General features: G+C 41.7%; 1 protein-coding gene across 2 annotated transcripts in view; it reads right to left on the reverse strand.

Moving 5' to 3' along the window:
- Positions 1 to 17920, reverse strand: part of GTF3C2 (general transcription factor IIIC subunit 2) — a 23208-nt gene extending 5288 nt beyond the window's left edge. The window contains exons 1-18 of one of the 2 annotated variants that reach the window (XR_014174549.1): positions 17782 to 17920; positions 14850 to 15238; positions 13713 to 14085; positions 12923 to 13202; positions 12634 to 12728; positions 11128 to 11205; positions 10436 to 10534; positions 8668 to 8895; positions 8062 to 8173; positions 7332 to 7449; positions 5097 to 5128; positions 4255 to 4384; positions 4009 to 4153; positions 3567 to 3728; positions 2109 to 2196; positions 1877 to 2005; positions 740 to 886; positions 202 to 306 (exon numbers count right to left, since the gene is read on the reverse strand). Coding sequence is in view for 1 of the 2 variants with exons in the window: in XM_081943394.1 (XP_081799520.1) it covers positions 202 to 306; positions 740 to 886; positions 1877 to 2005; positions 2109 to 2196; positions 3567 to 3728; positions 4009 to 4153; positions 4255 to 4384; positions 5097 to 5128; positions 7332 to 7449; positions 8062 to 8173; positions 8668 to 8895; positions 10436 to 10534; positions 11128 to 11205; positions 12634 to 12728; positions 12923 to 13202; positions 13713 to 14082; positions 14850 to 15180 (2649 nt within the window). In the remaining variant the exon portion in view is untranslated. The remainder of the gene's footprint in view (positions 1 to 201; positions 307 to 739; positions 887 to 1876; positions 2006 to 2108; positions 2197 to 3566; positions 3729 to 4008; positions 4154 to 4254; positions 4385 to 5096; positions 5129 to 7331; positions 7450 to 8061; positions 8174 to 8667; positions 8896 to 10435; positions 10535 to 11127; positions 11206 to 12633; positions 12729 to 12922; positions 13203 to 13712; positions 14086 to 14849; positions 15239 to 17781) is intronic. The other variant, XM_081943394.1, reaches the window with a different exon arrangement.
- Positions 17921 to 21899: the final 3979 nt, after the last annotated feature.

The raw sequence follows: 21899 nt of genomic DNA on the forward strand, positions 1-21899 counted from the left end.
CCAAGAGAAGAAACAGAAGGGTGACGATGACATTAACCATTAACCCACCCATCTCCATCCAGATATATCTCCCTCACAAATCCATGAAGCTTCAGAGAGGATGGGGGAACCACAGTTCGACACAAAGGAAGCGATACTGTGAAGTAGCATTTGTTTTTCTTTCCTCTCGAGTTGCACAGCCTTTTCTCCTTTTATGTTTACCTTATGTACAGTCTCTAGCTGCATCTGGCCCAGGACAGCTCCTTCTTTTAATTCTTCTGGCATGCGTTTCAGGGGCTTCTGCCTAAAGAGGCTCTTGAAAGATGTCTAGGAAAGACAGGGAAAATAAGAATTAAAAGCAGGCCTGGGTAGATCAAGAAAATGAAGCGCATCATCCATTAAGGCTTTTTTGATTACAGTTGTCAACTAGTGATTGATTGGCTTGGGATGGAGCCTTATCACTCTGAAACACACCACAGAATGGGTGGGCCTGATACATGCAACGCTACATAGAAATGGGGAGTGGGAACCCTGCATCTTGACGTTAGTACAGGGAGGAGAGTAGAATAATTATAACCACAGTTTCTGCTGCCTTTGTTAGCATACAATATATTCAGTGCCAGGTCCACATCAATAGCTATCTCTGGTCTGATAAAGGGTCCTGCCTGGAATATTTATGAAGCTGAAATGGGCCCCTCTGTTCCCAGGTCGTAATTGCTATTCTCCTAGAACCACAATTTTGCTATTTCCAAGCCCTCACCAAATCAGCATCCTGGAAGAGAATGACATTCTGGGCCACCGATTCATTGCACGTTTTGCCCATTGCTTGTGGCTTCTCACAGGCTGTTGCCTCTGTTGCGATCTTGTTATGTGGGTCATTTGGCTGTACAACTGCTTTGCAGATGAGCTGAAGGTACAAAGGGAAATAGGTGTTAAGGATAAGAAGACAATGGCCTCGGAGATGAGAAATGTTGCATTCCAGTCAATGGTTTAACACAGAGGACAAGTGCAATGACGATTAAGCGATACAAAGCTTAAACCTAGATACTGAACAGCTGAAGGAATTGATCTGACAGAAACTTTCAGAGATCATAAACCTCTTTGCTGCTGTGACTGAAGTTCTCATTGTCATTAAATTCGGGGAAGGGTTGGTGGGTTTTTTTTTTTTTTTTGGCTCATTCATATGCATTCATTTGTTTTCCCAAGTCTCAAAGGCCATACAAATCTAATATTTGTGATTTGGAGCACAGAACTGAACTTCTTCACAACCCCAAATTATGTGCCCTTAATTTTCTCAGGAAACTAAGGTGAAGGTAAAGGTTCCCCTCGCACATATGTGCTAGTCATTCCTGACTCTAGGGGGGCAGTGCTCATCTCTGTTTCAAAGCCAAAGAGCCAGAGCTGTCCGAAGATGTCTCTGTGATCATGTGGCTGACATGACTATTTTTCTACTTGCATTTTTACAGGCTTTCAAATTGCTAGGTTGGCAGAAGGTGGGACAAGTAACGCGAGCTCACTCCGTTACGCGACGCTAGGGATTTAAACTGCTGAACTACTGACATTTCTGATCGACAAGCTCAGCATCTTAGCCACTGAGCCATCGTGTCCCTTTCAGGAAACTAAATACCCACACTATTAATACCAACCAAGACATTCCTGTTTTTCTTTCTCCTTTTCAATAAGAGAATATGCTTCCACCCAAACAATGTGCTGGAATGTCTCCTGGAAGACATTCCTCCCTTTGCACAACTGGCTACAGTTAATGCATCAATAAGCTTCCCTTTCCTCCACTCAGATCCGTCCAAAGAGTTGACAGAGGGGCCCATTCTTGTTTTCTACCCTGTTTGGTTGAAGATGAAGCTTGTGGCCCTCCCATAGCCTTCCCAGCAAAACCTACAAATCGACGGTCTGATGGCCGCTTGACACTTTGTGGGTTGATTGAGAGATCAGGCATCACTGCAGCCACCAATTCCCCTGCGATATCACCAGCAGCCACTGTGTTCAGCCAATCGGATCCAGAGATGCTCTGCAAAAGGGATAGAATCATGAGCCTCATTTCCACCTTTCACTGCCCTTGGGATAGGTCATACGCTAGCCCCTCCTCCTTTACTTGGGAATGCATAACTTACCCATACGGTGCCTTTGCGAGGGAGCACAAAATAGGCTCGAAAGTCACGATAGCCAGCATCCAAATAGTGGATCCCACCTAGTCCGTACCTGCAATATAGAAATGTAAGAAAAATGCATGACACCTGGATATATTTCCAAGTTAATGTAGCACAAATTCTGACACTCGCAATAAAGAGCAGCATCAACATTGGCACAGACGGTCATGCAGCACTTTAGGAAACAATACTACCAATTGATCTGCAATGTAAGATTCCTAAATGAGAAATATGATTGGCAAAGTGGAAAAATTGTGTTTGTCCAGTTCTCTGGATTCGCTGCTTCCTCTATTGCTACTTAGAACATTTCTTGTAAACGAATCCTGGTCAGTTGAGAGATCTGAATGTCTGGAATCTCAATTTCAGATACTTGTATTTGAAAACCCATCACAGTCTCATCTCACTCCTGGTTCCTGGTCCTCTGCTCAGAATCTTTCCTGTCACAATTAATAAATGCATGATGTATAATTTAACTTAGACCTTGACATTTAAGATGTGTCCCAAAATAGTTTAAAGGACCAGGTGAATTGCTACTGTGATAGGTAAATCTGTTCTGCATTATTTAGCAAATGGCCCAAGGCCCTCATAGTTTTCAAGTTATGAGCCCAAATCAAGTTGGGCATATGGAAAAATAACAAAGTGTTATAAGCTAGAATGTGACATTAGAGTAGTGGATGTTGAGTTGGAGGATTTTTCAAGTCACTTTTTATGGGGAAATCACATTTTGTGAGAACAAAGCAGCTATTTACCACATCAGAGAAGATCTGAAAGTCAATAAGTTGTCATATTTCTTAAGAATGTGCCAGGTTCTACAGTAAACATGTTAAACATCTGTATGTACCAAGAAATCAAGGCCAATGTCATATAAATCAATTCCAAAATGAAGCATTTAATTTTTTTCTAAGTGAAATATAAATAGAGTGGGATGTTATTATTCAAATAGTCAAGAGGAAAAGAACTGCAAGAAGTTAGGATGAGAAAGACTCAGGGTCCAGTTGAGAGAAAACCAGGATGGTTTGATAGGACAGGTCATCCTGATCCAGCAATGACTGATCCTTTGGTAAATCAGGGTGATATTTCAGCTTGTTCTGCAAATGGATCAAAGGGTAATTTAGAACTGAAAATGGCAATGAATTAAACAAGCCATGACCCTTTATTGAATCTTGATTTGATTTAAAATAATAAGAGAGGTGGGACACACGATTTGGTTAATGCAGATTTTTAGAAAATTGCTCGCATATCTTTTTAAAGGCTTCGGGAACTAATTGGTAATTTTCTCTACTCTTTCTCTGTCCTCAAGGAACCCAAACTGTGTTAAGTCCATCTTTCTGATACTCTGCAGAAGCAAATTCACATCAACTTTAGTAACAAGGCAAATGTTAGTCCATTATTTTAAGAATAACAGGATATACACACACTCACGAGGCATAGCAGCTATCTTGTGCAACTGTGATCCCACTGTAGGGTAGCAGCCAGGCAATCTCTGTGCTCAAGTAACGCTTGATACTGTTGATAGGTTCATGCAGTCGGCGCAAGTCCCAAAATTTGATTTTGCGATCATTGCCTGTAGTCACCATGAAATTGCTAGGAATAAAACAGGCAGGCCAGAGCTCACTGGCAGAACACATCTGACACAGAAGTCCCAGATCCCTGGCAGAAATATCCGTCAAACTACCCCAAGTAAACGCCTTGGTCCAAGACTGTGACCCAATGACAAACAGCATGTACAATGGGATAGTTGTCTGGTCCAATCTGCATCCATAAATTTTGTGGGGATGGGAGAAGGAAAAAAGCATGCCCAGGATGGTCAGAAAGGATGAGAGACTAGTTCTCATCGGTCAGTGATATTTCATATCCTTCCCACCTGTTTGCTTTGCACCACTGGATGTTGCTCACAGCATGGTCATGGGCCAGGAAGCAATGGAATGGATACAGTTTGAGGGAGCCATCAGGCTGGCGTACTCTTTGTAACAGAGACTTGGTGAGCAGATTCCAGAGAGCCACTGTACCTGAGGAGATGGGATTACAGGCATTACGCTAGATTTGTGAACCAATATAATTCTTCCCCAATTTCTCTAGGTTTATCCCATTCCAAGGATTTTTTTCTTACCATCATAGAAACCTGCAGCCAAATGCTCATGAGGCTTGGTTGGCATCCAAGCCAAGCTGAAACACTGCCCACATTCGGAGGAATTCCCAGCCTGAATGGAGCCTACCTGCAAAGTGGCCACATACTGGACCTGTAGAGAACAAGATAGGGCTAATATTAAGGAAAGACAATAATGGAAGAGCCCAAGCCATGGTAAAGAGCCGAGGTGGCGCAGTGGTTAGAGTCCAGTACTGCAGGCTACTTCAGCTGATTGCTAGCTGCAGTTCAGCAATTCAAATCTCTCCAGCTAAAGGTTGACTCAGCCTTCCATCCTTCCGAGGTGGGTAAAATGAGGACGATTGTTGGGGAAAATATGCTGATTCTGTAAACCGCTTAGAGAGGGCTGTAAAAGCACTATGAAGTGGTATGTAAGTCTAAGTGCTATTGCTAAATCACTTACTCTAGATGCATAAGGTTCCATAACTAATTTCACACATCTGATACTCAATGTTACAAGTAATGGGGGGGGGGGGGGGGGAGAAACCTATTTGGCTTATCTGAGGTCTTATAGAATCACTGCCAATCAGGATAAGTAAAGTTACTAGATTTCAAAAAGGGCAGAAAGTGGATTATAGCAGTATCTTACATTAACTTCTTGAATGGGCTGGGAGAATGAAAATGAGCTATTTTTAGAGCATCTTTTTTTAAAGTATGTATATAAGTACCTAATGAGAAAGGATTCAGATCTGGGAAGCCTTCAAAATCGCCTTGACAAGTGGGAATCTGAAGGATCCATCTTGGAACTCAATATATACCCTGCTTTTAAATGATCCCCCCCCCCCCCAAGAAATAATAGAAGATACCTTGCAGATGACATGCCGAGGGGAAGGTCCACCTAGAAGAGAGGACAATCAAATTGTAGCAGAAATACTTATACTTCATTCTACATTTTCTCTTTGAATATAATTAGACAAGGGGAAATATCCACGGGAAAAAGTGGGGGAGAAGGGGAAAGTTAAGCAGATGCTTTGGGCACGAAAAACCAGATTCAGCTTTGCTATGCTGTAACCACTTGGCTTTAGTAAAGTGTACTTTCACTAGTGATGGAGTCCACAGTCTTTCTTTTTAACTGACCAAGTTGGGACAGCAGACAGTGCTACTCACAACTCAACTTACAGAAAACTTACACCCAATCGTGGAACCATTATTCCTCCTAAATTTTGACTTGCAAAAAGTATAATAGTTCCTTAAATATAAACCTATCAAGGCATCAATGTAAATTAACAAGATCTCTCGATTAAACTAATCCAATAGAGTAGCTAATACTGTTTATAAGGCAGTTTCCCCAGAAAAAGCTTGGTTCCAAATAATCAATCATTCCTGGGCTTTAGCAAAACTGTCAAGACCTGTAGCACAGAAGGATGGTATACTTTGATTGAAGGTGAGGCTTGCAAGGCCATGGTTTTTGTGAGTCTGTGGGGTGTTCAGTGATATGGTTTTGATATTTATTAAAAATATTTAGATTTTTCTTGTGTTTTTAATTAGAAAATATACTAGTTTTGTTACTGAAGGCCCAGCTGTACACTAAATGGAGATATATTTCAACGAGGGGAATTTGCTTAAAGTACAGTAAAAGTAATGAGGCTGCTACTAAAATGTTTTGGAGAACCATGGTGCAGAATGCCACAATTTTATTATTGAATGGAACACACAGAATCATATTACACATATTATCTGATAATTGTTCTTATTGTCTATTTGACTTCAAGCCTACTTCAAAATAGTACTGGCCCAGAATTTTGATAAAATACTGTTCTGATGTAGTCATGCATAGATTTTGAGGAAGGGGGGGGGGAATGCCCAGGGCATGGTTGATAGGCAGCATCTGAGAGGGCAAGAGCTTTGTGTTGTGGTGCCCTCACTGTAAGGCAAGCATCCTCCAGAGTTCAAATAAAAGCTAAGGTTTGTTTCAATGTGTTTTGCCACAGATAAGTTGTATAGATTTTTTTTAAATCACTGCTGTTCTGAATCTCTACTTTAATTCTGTAATCAGTTTTGTTTTTTTAATGAAGAATAGTAAACAAATAAATTAGTACGGATTTATTACTACTAATAAATAAGTATGTCAGTCAGTTGGTTCATTTTTAGAATTTATTTTTACTAATCGCAGGGGCAAATGGAAAAGTAGGTTAGTACAACACAGTGACTGTGTGTTTCTTTCCACATAATCTGATACCGAGGAATGGAAGAAAAGGAGTAGAGTCCAAACTCGACTCTCTTGGGACTAATTTTCCACTATCATCTTTGAAAAGGTCAGTGCTGCATACCCAGTCTTCATGATCATCAATCATTCTTGCAGACAGATGTAATTACAAGCACCATTAATTTATATGGTTGACTAAGCACACAGCTTGCACACCCTGCACCAGGCCCCAAAATGCATGTATCCGGACATGGAGTAGCTTTTGTTGCCCATATAGCTCCCTGCACTGCATGCATGCAAGAACAAAAATGACCATACATCTTCTCAGGAACAACAAAAGCAACAAAGTAGGACATTTTTTCAACAAAGTTGTAAAGATTCTTTCAACAAAAAGGTCTGATTTTGTGAAAGAACAAAATCATAATTAGAAACCCACAACTTTGACTTAGCGTGTTGAGATAATGTAAAATGTGAAAAGATATATTTGTTATTATCAGATAGTGTTACACTTCAGATAAAGATCCTGCAAATCTCCTCATGATCATTTGAAGAAAAGCATGTAGCTTTTCTTAAATGGTTTTAGCTCTGTATTTCCCTGGACTAAAATTTGAATGAGTTCTCTAGGCGGAGTGCTAGTTATATGAAAATAAGACTTTATGCGTAGCACCTGGCTATTTCGTAAGGCACCACAGAGAACCATCTCTCTCATAATTTATGGTAGGACAAAGCCTCTCATAATAATTAATGCTAACTCTTCTTCCCATCGCTTAATAGAATACCTGATCTTTCTAACAGTACCCCTCCTTTCCTGTTTGGGTGAGACAACCTGAACAGACAACATCCAACAATGCAGATACCTGCCTGTCTTCTTCCCATTTTTTACAGCTATTCCTACCTGTTACCTGTGTTCTTCGGTAGGCATTCAAGTCTTCCACATGGGGAAGGCTGTACAGCAACACTTTGCCACTAGAAAAGGCTACAGCCAGTAGTCCCAGCCGACTCATGTGAGGGAGCTGCACAGGATATAAACCAAAATGAAAGGTAATTATATTTCATGTCCCATTTGGAAAGCTTCCATTTCCAGCAGCCACAAATATGAAAGAACTGAATTGAAGAGTGATTTAAGTGCAAGCTTCCACTTTAAAGCACCTGTGACAGACTGACAGACAGCTAAGAGGATTTCAATGATTCCCTCATCAATAGGTTCTATCATTAGGATGTTTTATGTAACATTCAACAAAAAACTTCCTTCATATAACATAAGACTACCTGTATCCTCAGGCTTGGACAATGTCATATCCTGCTTCTGAGTGACATTCCTTCAACTTCTTGGCCAAAGAATATAAACTCTGTTAAATTGCAGTGTAATTTTCAGCTTGATTCTTTAATTTATCAAGATCTTTTTGAACTTTGCTTTTGTTTTTCTGTGAAATTACCCGTTAACGTCTATTGTATCTCACCCTGTTTTGTATCATCTGTGAATTTGATAATAACTTTGACAGAAAGAGAATGCTTAATGAAAATGTTGAAGATAAAACCCTATCATATGACCCTGCCATATACACTGAATATCTAAAGTCCATGCAAACCTTTGGCCCAAACAATCTCTTGACCCCAATTCTCACCTTGCGCTGAGTGATAGGGGATTCCCAAGCTCCACTGGGACAAAATTTCATGTCCCAAATACAACCATGATCAGTAGCAATTGCATATGCAAGTCCTGGCTTGGTAACACACCTGGGAAAAAGAATGCAGGGGAAAAAATATTCAAAGCCTTTGAGTCGTGCCATTCCCCCATGTCATAGTAAATGCACAATTATTTTGCATATTTCCCAGTGCAGAAGATACAAAGACCTTTGAAGATTAGGCTGAAAGGATAATTAAGAGCAGATTCTTCTGCACTTTGGCTCTTCCTGGTTTATTATATGTGTCTTGTTCCTTCTTGTACTATCTCATACAGCAAATATAACATATCTTGAGACACAGAAAAACGGCTCTACAGGAAGCAATGTATCTAATACAGCTGTTCTCTGCCCATAAAACCCTAGTTCAGGAAACTCCCTAATGATGTGCCCCAACTTAATTGCTAGAGATGTTGGAATCTGAGTTAATTCAGCCACAATTCCTATGGCACTGCTTAATCCTCAGCTACAATGCAGGATGCAAGATTTCCACAGGAACGAAACAAAACTATGTTTTTATAACAAACACAAAGTTTGCTTATAACTCACCCTTTGTCTTCCTGGATAGGTCCAAGCTCCCAGAGCTGAAGCAGAGCTGGTCCTGTATGGATTTGTGACAAAGAATGCTGAGCGTTCATAGTGGGATTGCAGTATATAGCCACATACTGGGATGTCACAGAGCCTTCTGGGGTTGGGCACCACTCCAAAGCCCAGACAGGACCCCCGACAAAGAAAGTCATGTCTAAGCGGTCATCATGAGGTTGTAAGGCATTAAACCTGCCAGGTAGGAAAAGAAAGGAACCATTGCATAATACCTGACCTTGCATTCCGCATCTAACATAAAATTTATTGGATACTTTGGAAGGGAAAAAAGACATCACTATGGCTTAGACCAGTAGTGGGCAACCTTTTTTTTCAACTGAGCCAAATCTCGCCAAAACCACGATTGAAATTTATTTTGAGAGCCACATTTTTAAAACCGAAAATACATAGGATGGTACACTGTTTTTAGTTTCAATAAACTCTGGCATTTGAAGCACGCAAGTCTTAAAGCTGTCAAGTTACAAGATCCTTGCACCCCTAACCCTTTAGAAAAAAAAAAAAACCAGGGGTCTTCAAACCTGACAGCTTGAAGACTTGTGGACTTCAACTCCCAGAATTCTGAGAATTGAAGTCCACCAAGGGCATCAATCATATTAGCCCAGGGATCTGCAAAATTGGCTCTTAAGACTGGTGGACTTCAACTCCCAGAATTCTGAGAATTGAAGTCCACCAGTCTTAAAACAGCCAACTTTGCAGACCCCTGTGTTAGCCCAAAGCCTGGTGCTGGGCCTTGCTCCCCCATTGGTGGAGCCCCAAGAAGCGAGGAGGGAGAAAAAGAGACGGAGGCCAAGGAGCTTCCCCCCCCCCCCCCAGCAAAAATCTAAACGGGGAGCCGGGCAGTAGCAAATTAGCCAATCATGCGAGGAAAGCGAGGTCTGACCGGGTGGGCAGCAAAACTCCAGGGCTCTCTGTTCTAATTCCCCGTGAAAACTCTTGCCTCTGAAGCGTTTGCTCTACTGTTTGAACCTTTAAGCGCCCCTTTCCCTTTTTTCTTTTCAACCCACAATGATTAGGGAGGATCCTGAAGTCGGGCGGGGACGAGAAGCGAGGAGGCAGAAAAAGAAACGGAGGCTAAGGAGCTTCCCCCCCGCCCCCTCCCAGCAAAAATCTAACCGGGGAGCCGGGCGGGCAGTAGCAAATTAGCCGATCATGCCGCGTGGGCAGTAGCAAATTAACCGATCACACGGCGTGATCGGCTAATTTGCTACTGCCCGCCCGGCTCCCCGGTTAGATTTTTGCTGGGAGGGGGCGGGGGGGAAGCTCCTTAGCCTCCGTTTCTTTTTCTGCCTCCTTGCTTCTCGTCCCCGCCCGACTTCAGGATCCTCCCTAATCATTGTGGGTCAAAAAGAAAAAAGGGAAAGGGGCGCTTGTTTTGAAGTGCCCGAGAGGAGGGAAGGGAGCGGGCGCCCGGCACACAGAAGAGCCACATTAAAATGTGTAAAGAGCCGCATGTGGCTCGCGAGCCGCGGCTTGCCGACCACTGGCTTAGACCATATAGAGATGGTAACATTCTTCAGTGAGGATGGAACAAAGACTTATTACTGATGTAAAGTAAGCATGGGAAATCTCAGGTTCTCAGGTACCCCATGGAGCTTCAAAATAAGGTTCGTCCCCCTTAACTGCCCGCTAGCAGTCATTTCCCCAGAGATTCCCTAAATGTAGTATTTCCCATAAGCTTTTCTTCATGGACAAAACTAGTTGCACAAGCACACACCTGTTAATCCGGTAGAAGACACTGCTTTCTTGCAAACCTTCTCTCTTGATAGAGAAGAGTGGGGACTTGGTCTCAGCTGGAAGGAATTTATCTGCTTCACTTTGGAAGGTGGAGAGAACAGAATGGGAGCTCATCTGATGTTCACTTTGTTACAAGAAATCATTAGCATGTAAATGCCTGAAAACAGACTAGGGTGCAAAGGAGGATACACAGAATCTTTCAGGTGGCAATATTCTTGATCTTGTCATGCTGTCTTACATGCTATGCTGCATTGATGTAGAGCACGGGTGTCAAACCCGCGGTGTCACGTGATGTTTCATGATGTTTTCCCCCTTTGCGGGGCTGGGGTGGGCGTGGCCTATGCTGACACATCCACCCACAGGCCGCCAATTTGACACCCCTGATGTAGAGAAAATGACCACCAGTGGCCTCTCTCTTAAAAGGAATTTCCAGGACTACAGCTCAGAATGGAAATGTAGGAAATGACAGGAGAGTCGAACCAAACATTCCAGGAGACAATGACAAAATGTTTCTGTATTATACCTAAGAATCTAAATGGACATATGAATGAAATCACTGGGCGTTGTGTCAACTTAAATGAGACTTTATCATTTAAAGGCATAGGTGCCCTTTCATTATCTATCTGGTTCTAGGTATGTCACATTTTATTCTTTTGTCAGAAGGCCACTCACCTCTCTGAGAGCAAAATCCACTTCTGGGCAGAGGGAATCCACTCTGGAAACTCCCAGTAGGAATGGTGCTGCTCACGTCTAAGGGACAAAGGAAGTACAACTGCATCACAGAAATGCAATTTATATAACAGGAATCAGTGTAACAACAGAACAGTACAACCACCGAGATGTCTGTGGTTTGATTGAATACTATAGTGGGCACAGCAAAACGAGAAAAGCACACTCAAGAAATACTGGATACACTGAGTCTTTCGAACTTGCATCAATCTGAATGCTCAAAAATAGGAGTTCTTTGGAACTTTCTTCCCAACTTATTTTGCTATAGCTACGTGAATGCAACTCTGCAACATTCATTTGGTGTTGTCTAATCTTTGCCCATCTATCCAGGAAAGTGCCAAGAAATTGCATCCTTCCCTGAAGGAACACAGATCTCACAGAACCCGGTCCCTTCCAAGTATTTCAAGCATCCCTAAACAAAGCCAACACAGCCAAAACTAGTATTTCTCTGTCTTATGTGCATACACTTTGTCATAAAAGTCTTCAATCTTGCAAATCAGGAACTGAATTGTCATATTCCTCTTTCTGAGATTTTTAAAACATGTCAAAATTAAAAGGAATTTAATTTTGGTCCTGGTGACCGACCCAGGTTGGATCTTAAAAGGAATTAGCTTGGTTTTTTTTCTTGGATCTCTCTTCAAGATCCTTCATTATCTTCATATCCATTTAAATAAGGATACACTTTAGACCAGTAGTAGGTTCCGGATCCGGTCGCAACCGGTATGCTGCAACGGGGCCGGCTGGCCTCATCGGGCATGCATGCTGCGCGCACATGCACACGTCACTGCCCAGCGACACTCAGCTGCTCGGCGGAGGTTGCACAGGTGCCTCACGCTCTGCGCACAGGCGCAATTGGCCCGTTTGCATCAAAAAGCGGTAATGACCCGCGGGTGGGCGGGTCAAACGAGCCACTGTTCCGGTACAGTGGTTGCTGCTCCCAGCTACTACTGGTATGCCCACACCGGGCCGTACTGCCTGGAACCCACCACTGCTTTAGACCCTATGTTCAATTTTGATCATAGACTAAATTCACCTTCAAAGAGATTTTTAAACCATTACCATCCTCGGTCAAACTTGGCTCAACATTTTTATTTCCTCAAAGAAGTAGCTCTCTTCAATCACTTAGGCAAAATATTTTTTTCATGAACTAACCTGGTTCTGCTTTTAGCAAGACAGCTAGGCTTGAACATTCAGAGGCCTCATTATCACTGCCCAATCCACACTCACTTAGATCTCAACTACAAGGTCTGATGATTGCTGGAGAGCCCATTCTTTAAAACAGTGACAGCAGGTACTCAAAATCAGTCACTTGTACTTCAGCCAACCAGAACTAGTTGAAGCACTGAACTTTCGGGAAACAAAACAATGCAGCAGAAACCTGCCTTTCCTCCCTCCAAACCTATTCCTTTCCTCAATTCTCCCAATCACTGAGGAAAGTCTAATACTCACACGTGGTGAGTGATGGAGAGAGACTTCCATATAGGGCCGATCATGGAATTGTACAAGCCATTGGGACCACATTCTCGGCGCTGTGGTTTGGACCTCTATGGGGAAAAAAAGGAAGTCAAAAACAGAGGCCCCAAAACCCACCCTCCCAATTTCTGGCAACAAGAATCTCAGCCAACGGATTCCAAAAGACTAGGGCTTTTTCTTCAGGTGGTGTTCCTTCTAACATACCACCAGGTGAAGTATTCAATCCCCCCAGAAATACAATGAAGCCATCTCAGGTTTGGGTTACCACTGGTTTGCATGAGCTGGACTCCTTCTCAGACTTCATAGCCTGGTTCATCACTAGGTCATAATGCTCTTCTTCCTCCTCCTCCTGCAGAAAACTTTCTTCCGAGGGGACAAAGTCCACGTCTTCCTCTTTTTCCAACTTCTGTTCTTTTGGCTTGCGGCCTCGTCGTTTCTTACTGGGCTCCTCAGTTATAGGGGTATCCTTTGGGGTTTCATTGCAAAGAGGAGCCTGGTATGCGGATGTCAATTCTTCAGCCAGTTCCTGTAGATACAGAAGGGCTCTTGGAAAGAGGAAGGGAAGAGAACGTAAGTTCATAACCTGAGCTGTGCTTAAGAATCGGCTCCATTCTAATGCCTTAAGGACAGGAACAGATATAATCTTAATTTCCAAATCTCCAAAAGAATAGTGGTGGGTAGGTAAGAATCATAGGCATCAAGCTCCTTGGCATAACAAAGTCACTTATTCAGGACCTCTTATAAGTACCAAAAGAGGAAAAATTCTTCAGTTGACAATTTTACTGCTGAATTTGACAATGACTAACAAATAGAGGCGGTGGGGGGTTTACAATGCTGATTGCCCTCTCATTGTTTTATATATTTGGATTTAATAATAATCTGATTAACATTTATGATACTAAATACAATTAGTATAATTTGTTATAAGTACTGATACGTTCCAGCAGGGTTGCTTTTTAAAGAAAAGCAAACTAGTTATTTCCACCTTAAAATAACTATATAACACATATGCTTTACCCAGCAGAATTCAGGAATAGGTTCCTTCCCTCACTTACGCTTTAGCTGCACGGCGCTTTGGTCGTCCACCAGGCATGGTCTCAATAGAATCAAGGTTCTCGTTGCTAGACAGAGACTTCTGCTGGCAAAGGGACTCTGATGACTGATTGTCCAGTCCTTGAGCTAGCCTCAGTAACAGGAGCTCTTGTTTGGACCTACGTCCTCGCTTCTTTGGCACTTTAACAGGAAGAGTGGAGCCATTCTCAGATGGCCCGGGGCCTTCGCTTGGTCCCTTGGGAATGGAATCTTTGCGGACAGAGACTTTCTTTCGGGGTTTCCGCCTACGGGAATGCTTCTTTGTGGCTGGGATAGCTGATGGAACCTCTTTCGAAAGAGTGGAAACTGGAACTGGGGAAGGACATGATTCATCTGCTTGGAAAGAAAGAAAGAGAGAGAGAGAGAGAGAGAGAGAGAGAGAGAGAGAGAGAGAGAGAGAGAGAAAGAAAGAAAGAAAGAAAGAAAGAAAGAAAGAAAGAAAGAAAGAAAGAAAGAAAGAATTGTCTTAGATGTCCTCTTATGCTGAAGATACAATGGGCCAGCTTGAAACACAACAATTGTTATTATCCTCTATTTCTTAAGCAGGAAGATCAACTGCAAAATCCTGCAACGGCTTCCAGACCATCCTGCACCCCGACACACTCCTTGGCTATATTCCATACTTCAAAATTTTTGCCTCTGCAGTCAGTCTCCAAATCACCTTAAGACCCTGGTGAGTTCAGTTCCACAGACTCTTTCTTTCATTCTAATAGGCCAAAGCGCTTTTGAAGACACTGGAAGATATCCAAGCTTTCTTGATTCTTTGCAGACTAGATTTCTATTTGGATTTCCTCTAGCTCTGAGATATGTACACCATTGACAAATGAGATGTGTGGCACGTTCATTTCTATTCAGTGAAATGGAAATTAAGGCTGTAATGTCCTCAATGTCATTGGCTGTTGCTATGGCTTACCCATTCCCTGTCAACCCTTACTTTATATCTAACGAGGTTCCCAATACCAAGAAGTGGTTTCTTTACTATGCAGAGAGAAAACAGAAAGGGAAAAAAAATGAGTTGTTTTATTTTGCATTTACCTTAAAATAGTGTCATATTACACTTGCCAAGACAATGGCAGCCAAAAAGGCATCTGAAAACATACCAAGCATTTCCACGTGACTGATCTCTCCTTCTTCTCCCATCAGCTGCTTAGGAAGCAGTTGTTCTTCCACGTCTTCTAGATGTCTTTTCTTGTAGCAAGAGCTTTGCTGCTCTGGCCACTCTTCTTGAAGACAGGTTTCCACGCCAGGGACAACTGCTGGGTCTGTGTTGCTTAAACCTATATCTGCTGAAGCCGATCCTTCCACTACTGTATTATTCTGCCCATCCCAGCAAGATGCTGTGCATAGAGTCTGACTGACACTTCCATCATGTTGGTCTATGGCTTCCCTCACTATTCCCATGTCACAGCTTGGTGTGAGACAAGGTTCCATGAAGACACCACAGCTCCTCAGACAGGTGCCACTCTTTTCATCTTGCACATTGCTTGGCCTGCAAAAATAGAATGAAAAAAGCAAAACAAAAAACAGACACAGGAAATCCTTGTTACTCACGTGAACATTTTAAAAAATGGCAGCACGCTCAAAACCAGTATCAAAAATAGCTAAAAATAGAACAGAATCTCATCTGAAACTTAATAAACATCTCAATTAGTAAGATCATAAGGGGAAATAATATACAAGTTGACAAGGATTCAATTCAAGTAATAAAAAAAGCCCTGCTGCTGTGGCCTAGAGGTGGAGCTCTTGCCTCACAATCATGAGGTTGTCAGTTCAAGCCTAGGTAGAGGCAGATGTAGGGTCTCCTGCTTGGGCAGGGGGTTGGACAAGATGACCTGCAAGGTCCCTTCCAACTCTGTTAATCTGTTAATATATTTTGGCAATTGGTACAAGGACAAAAGAAATGGAAGTAGCCTGACTTTCAAACCCTATGATAGAAATTGAGACAGCCATACAGTAGAGGTAAATTGTGGTTCCAATAACAAATAAACAGTGTTTTATTATTTTAAAATACCATAAATATAGTTATGGTGTTGAGTTCATAAAGATTTATGTTTATTATACCATGTGTCAGAATGTGGGGTTTTAGAAAATAGGATTAAATTCAGGATTATTGTTCTGGCTAAAAGCAGCATAGCATAAGCACTGCATATTTTGTAGCTATATTATTTGTACAATTATATGCTTTTAAAAGACTCAAAGTCAATAATCACAGAATCAAATTAATTAAAACCAATAATGTAATGAAAGCAGACCACTTCTAAACCATTGATTTAAATGAGAGAAGTTCAGTGTAATCAAGTAAAAGTAAATAAAACGGTCAATTATTCATTTTAAAATACACAGAAAAATGGATCAGTTACGTTTTTTCCTGTAAGGAGTTGGACAAAGATGAAACTGTCACTAAAAGGATTTACTCAGCATGTATTCAAGAAAAAAGCAACACTTGGTTGGTATCATATCTGCAAAACCTACATCATTTTTTCCCTTCCACATCCAGGCTCCTGTACAGCCTTAATAGCTACAATTAAACAATAATTCATAGAAGATGGAAGGTTTAAAATATTTGATAGTTAATTGACTGAAAATAATAGAATAAAATGGATAAATGCAATATTCTTCACCAATGAATAGAATACCTCGCATAATCCCCGACCTCCGGTCCTTCTGATGCGCCCTAAAAAGTTGGCTTTTCCAGCAAGCCGGCCTGTCCTGTTAATTTTAACTCATTTTTAAATGTATTGTCTTATAAATTCGGTTTGTTTTTTTGGGATATGTATTTAATTTCTTTTTAACTTTTGGGATGTGTGTTTTTTAATGTTGTACCTGAGTCCTTTGGGAGAAGGGCGGCATATAAATCCAATAAAAATAAACAAACAAACAAAACTGCTACAGAACAATGGGTTGCCCAGCATACTCATGAAAATTATTTTTAATTGTAGATGAACAAAAACTACCAATGAATCCCCAATGTAGCATGGAGGCAAAAATAAACATCACTTTTGACTGGATCAACAGAAATAGGAGAAGTGAAATTGGGAAGAGTGTATGTTATTGATTGATCAGGGTTTTTATTTTATTTTATACATTTTAAAATAGACACTGTGGATGTTTTAACTATTCTGAATATCATGTAAAAATTCAAGAGTCATACTATGTGGCTCAGTGGCTAAGACACTGAGCTTGTCGATCAGAAAGGTCAGCAGTTCGAATCCCTAGTACAGGTCTCCTGCGTGAGCAGGGGGTTGGACTAGATGACCTCCAAGGTCCCTTCCAATTCTGTTACTGTTTACTACTGAGTGCGGTAAGACAGAAATGTACTAAACAAAATGACATGCCGGGCTTTTGTTAATAGTTTGAGGCTATCCTATTGCTGAATGCTGCTACTAAAAATCCCTGCTTTTGCCGTTAAAACAGGCAGCTGCTTTTTAAAAAAAAAACCATTGATTTATTTTCATTCGGCTTGAAAAATCTATGTGAAGCCACGTTTCAACAGTATTCTAAAAATTGCTGAACTTTCTTACAATTCTGCTAATTTCAAAATCTCTGGGCCATTGGCTTAATCCCCCGTGATTTCTGGCTTTTGCAATGCTTTAACGATTTGTTTTATAAGAGGACCTTTCAATCAGGATAATCTACAAGGCTTTAAAGTGAATAAAACGGAGGGAGAACTGCCATCCGCTTGAAGTAGAGGGGAAAAAAGCACGAATTTAAATCATCAAAGGGCGGAGAAGCGTCCAATGCACAACCGGGACTCGACCCAGATCTTTCCTCCACCCGAAGGAGGATATTCTTTTTTCTCCAGAGGCGGAAATTGAGTTTTCGCACTAAGAGGCGGGGAGCGGGGTGGGGGCTCCAGGGGAAGTGTGTCTTCTGGACTGTCTTTGTTCCCTGGTTTCACGCCCTGACGGCGGTTTCACGCCCTGACGGCGGTGACCACAAGGGACCGCATCGTGGGCAGCCACCCCTCCCCACAGTGACGAGCGAAAGGCTCCTGAAAGGTGGCCTGCCAGATGCAGGCGGGCTCAGCCTCACCTTGTTCTCCCCGCATGGAAACCGGTGTCTGGCCGGAGCAGCAAAGATGGCGGACGCTACAAGGATAATAGCGATGACCCGAAGCTCTGGCGTCACTTCCGGGACCTGGTCTTTCCCTCAGCTGGTGACGAAAACACTCAGTCTCCGCCCCCTGCCTGAACTCTAGAAACAAGAGAAAAATTTTGCGCCGCGATGTACTCTGGGAAATGCCGCTGTCGGAGTATTGGACGGCGCTAGGGCCCAGAAGAGGTTACAGTAACAGTCGTCATTCGTGGGACTCTTAGTGATGGGTGTCATTTCGCCAAGATTGTCTGTTGGCGGATGCTGCTTTGTTTTGCTCTCCGCCTCTTCTCCTGTTGGCTTTGGTTTTTCCAAGCATCAGGATTTTCTTCAGGGAGTCCCTGCTTCTCCTTATCTGCCCAAAAGGTCTACGTTTCAGCTTCCCAACGGTTCATTTAGAATAATGGATGGAAACTGACCAAGGAGAGATTCAACCTAGAAATAAGGAGGAACTTTCTGACAGTGAGAACAATCAACCAATGGAACAGGATTTGCCTTTAGAAGTTGTGGGGGCTTCATCACCTGTGACTTTCAAGAAGAGATTGGACTGCCATTTGTCAGAAATGGTGTAGGGCAAGGGTGTCCAAACCAGAGCTGGCTGGGGAATTCTGGGAGTTGAAGTCCACAAGTCTTAAAGTTGCCAAGTTTGGACACCCCTGGTGTAGGGTCTCCTGCTTGAGAGGGGGGGAGGGGTTGGACTCGATGACCTATGAGGTCCCTTCCAACGCTGTTAATCTTTAAATCTGTTGATTTATATGACCGCTTTTCACACCTATGAGACTGTTGCAGCATCCCCTTAGTCACGTTATCAAAATTCAAATGCTTGGCAGCTGGTTCATATTTATGACGGAGTGTCCTGGGGTCATGTGATCAGCTTTTGCGATCTTCTGAACAAGCAAAATCAATAGGAAATCCAGATTCACTTAACCATGTTACTAACTTAAATGCAACGATTCACTTAACTGTGGCAACAAAAGTCGTAAAATGGGGCAAACTCAATAAATGTTTCACTTAGCAACATAAATTTTGGGCTCAATTGTGGTCGTAACTCGAGGACTGCACTAGATTTGAGGAAAAAATTGCCAATATGAATTGTTAATGAATGAATGTCTGAATATTTTGTCTCAATCTTTTGAAGGCACCTGGAGAAGTCCCTCTCCGCTCGCACAGAGAGGGACTTCTCCAGGTGCCGTCCACCAGTGCCATGGGGCGGCACCTAGGAGCAGAGCCTTCTCTGTGGCGGGCCCAGCCCTGTGGAATGACCTCCCCCCGGATATTAGGACCACTACTGACCTCCGCTCCTTCCGTGTTAAGCTCAAGACCCACCTTTTCCAAATAGCTGGCCTGGCTCAACCATAACTTCGTAACGCTCCTGATGGGTTTTTTAATTTAGTAATTTTATTTAAGGGGATTTTAAATTGTGTTTTTAATTGTGTTTTTTAATTGTGTTTTTAATTGTCCTTCACTTATAAGTCAACTCTCCTCCATGCACATATGTATATGTCTCTGTTCTTTTTGTATATATGTTTGTCTTATGTGTATTTTTTATCCGTTTTGATTGTACGCCGCCCCGAGTCCTTCGGGAGAGGGTTGCGGCTAATCAAATACAATTATTGATTATTGAAATTATTGATTGAAAACCTGGATGAAGCAAATTATCTTGACAAAATGGCATTGAGGATTTAAACCAGTGTGTTTCAAGCTTAGCTACTTTAACATGTTTAAAGATGTTTAAGACGGCTTAAGCTAAGATCAAATAGAAAACAATTTAGGGATACCAAATTTTAGCAGTGCTAAAATAATAAAAGGCTAATGAAGAACACAATCAAAAAGAACTGTTGTCATATAACAATGGGTGCTAATGTAATTAAAATTACTGTGTAAATAGGGAGAAAATATCCAAGAAAACAAATTGCGCAGGACTAAAAAATGTGTAAAATTTAAAAGCTGAAAGAAAAAGAGGGTGCTTTAATGAAATTCCTACAATTGGAAGATGAGTCAAATCATAGGCCCTATGATCTGACATAGGGGATGCCAGAATATGGTTTTCCAGAGAGGCCAAAATATCTGGAACCTACTGTGGTGTGGACTCCCAGAATTCCCCAGCCAGAATTCCAGAAGATGAAGTCCACACATCTTAAGTTTCCAAATTTGAAAAAACTGCATCCTGCTCTCCCCCCACCATTAGAATTCTCAACATCAGGGTCCTAGAGTTTGTGAGTGTTGAGCACAAGAGATGTTATTTGGTACTTCTTTGTTTGGGTCTAAATTACCTTAAAATCTCTTTTAATTACATCTGCTCATCTTATGATATCAGATGAGGATTATCCCTATACCTTCCCTTGGAAAATATTAGAAGGGTGAAAATTCTGGAACCTTTTCTGTGAGTCCTCTGATTCTTTAAAATAGCTTGATCCCTAAGCTCCAAATATTTCTCTCTCCCCCACCAACCCCCATACCCTTAATCTTTTGGAAAACACAAAGGATGTATTTTTGTTGAATGTAATTTTTACAATTAGCATCAGCTTTTAAACTGTTCTGTTGTGTGCAGCTTTTGATTTTTAATGGTATACCTAGAGAGTATTGAATGTGGTGGATACAAGTTGTGCAATAAATAATATTTACAGGTCAGAATCAGTGGTGGGATTCAAAACTTTTTACTACCGGGTCTGTGGGCATGGCTTGGTGAGCCTGGTGTGGTTTGGTGGGTGTGGCTTGGTGGGCACAGCAGGGGAAGGATACTGTAAAATCTTCATTCCCTCCCCACTCCAGGGGAAGGTTACTGAAAAATCCCCATTTCCTCCCAATCAGCTGGGAGTCGGGAGGCAGAGAATAGATGGGGGCGGGGCCAGTCAGAGGTGGTATTTACTGGTTCTCCAAACTATTCAAAATTTCTGCTATCGGTTCTCCAGAACTGGTCAGAACCTGCTGAATACCACCTCTGGTCAGAATGATAGGCCATATTAGGCCGGTTCCTTTATTCATAATTGTTGGCCATTTTCATGACCAAACTCTTTCTGCACAATTATTGCTCCACCTGTAAGGATATCCCAGTGTCATTTCCCCCACATTAGGGAGAGCAGTGTGGGAAATAAATAGAAATAAATAAATCAAACTCTTTGATACCGTGCTCTAAAGCTGCTTTCACCCTTCAAATACCAACAGCAATATTTTAGGAATTCTGGAAACTTTAATCTCCAAACATCTATTAACAAAAGTGTGAGAAATATTTTAAATATGATTCACTTCATGACAGGTACCTCTAGGGTGGCTAGAATGAGGCACCAAGTAACATCCTATGTATGATAGGGACTAGTAGTTTACCTAAGAGGGAGAGAATCAGAGGTATATTATGCAGGCAGGTTACTGTTGCTATGAGATCAGTTTCCAACTGTCCTCACATTGGTTGGTTTGCACATTGCATTGAGCCATAATTGATTTTAAACGTAAGTTTGCTAATTAAGTTGCCTTGCTCATAGATGTTAAAATATAAAGTCACGCTTAACAAATTTTACTAGTTACATTCACACTTTGTTTTAAGCTGAAACCAAACAAGTAATATTTTGGCTTAGTACCATGTAGGAACCCACTGACATCAGCTCAGCTATTTCAGAACTGCCTCACGTAAGAAAACACAAATAAGCGCAAGGGGATTTGGGACAGATCTATTATACATTTGCAAGAAATGTATAGAAAATGAGATCGTTCACAATGCCTTAGTTAATAGGAAAAAAAAGGTTCTGGGTCTCAGGTTTACTTGAACGTATAACACCCTCAAGGATAAAGAGAGATAATGTATCTAATGATTATTACTAGAATAAATTCTAGATTGGACCTCTAGTTCTTAATGAGTGTTGGAATAAAGAGAAAGGCATTGATAAATTCTACAATATGACTCCATTTCTAGCAGCAACAAATTGATAACAAAGATGCCCCGAGTAAATAAACAGATGAATATAAATTACTTAAGTCCTGGACAAGGATTAGGTTGATTTCCCCAAAATTGGGAATCCTGTTTCACTCAAAAGTTCACACAATGACATATATAAACAGAGGCA

Source organism: Natrix helvetica, assembly GCF_964273705.1.
Source record: "Natrix helvetica genome assembly, chromosome: 2".
NCBI lineage: Eukaryota > Metazoa > Chordata > Lepidosauria > Squamata > Natricidae > Natrix > Natrix helvetica.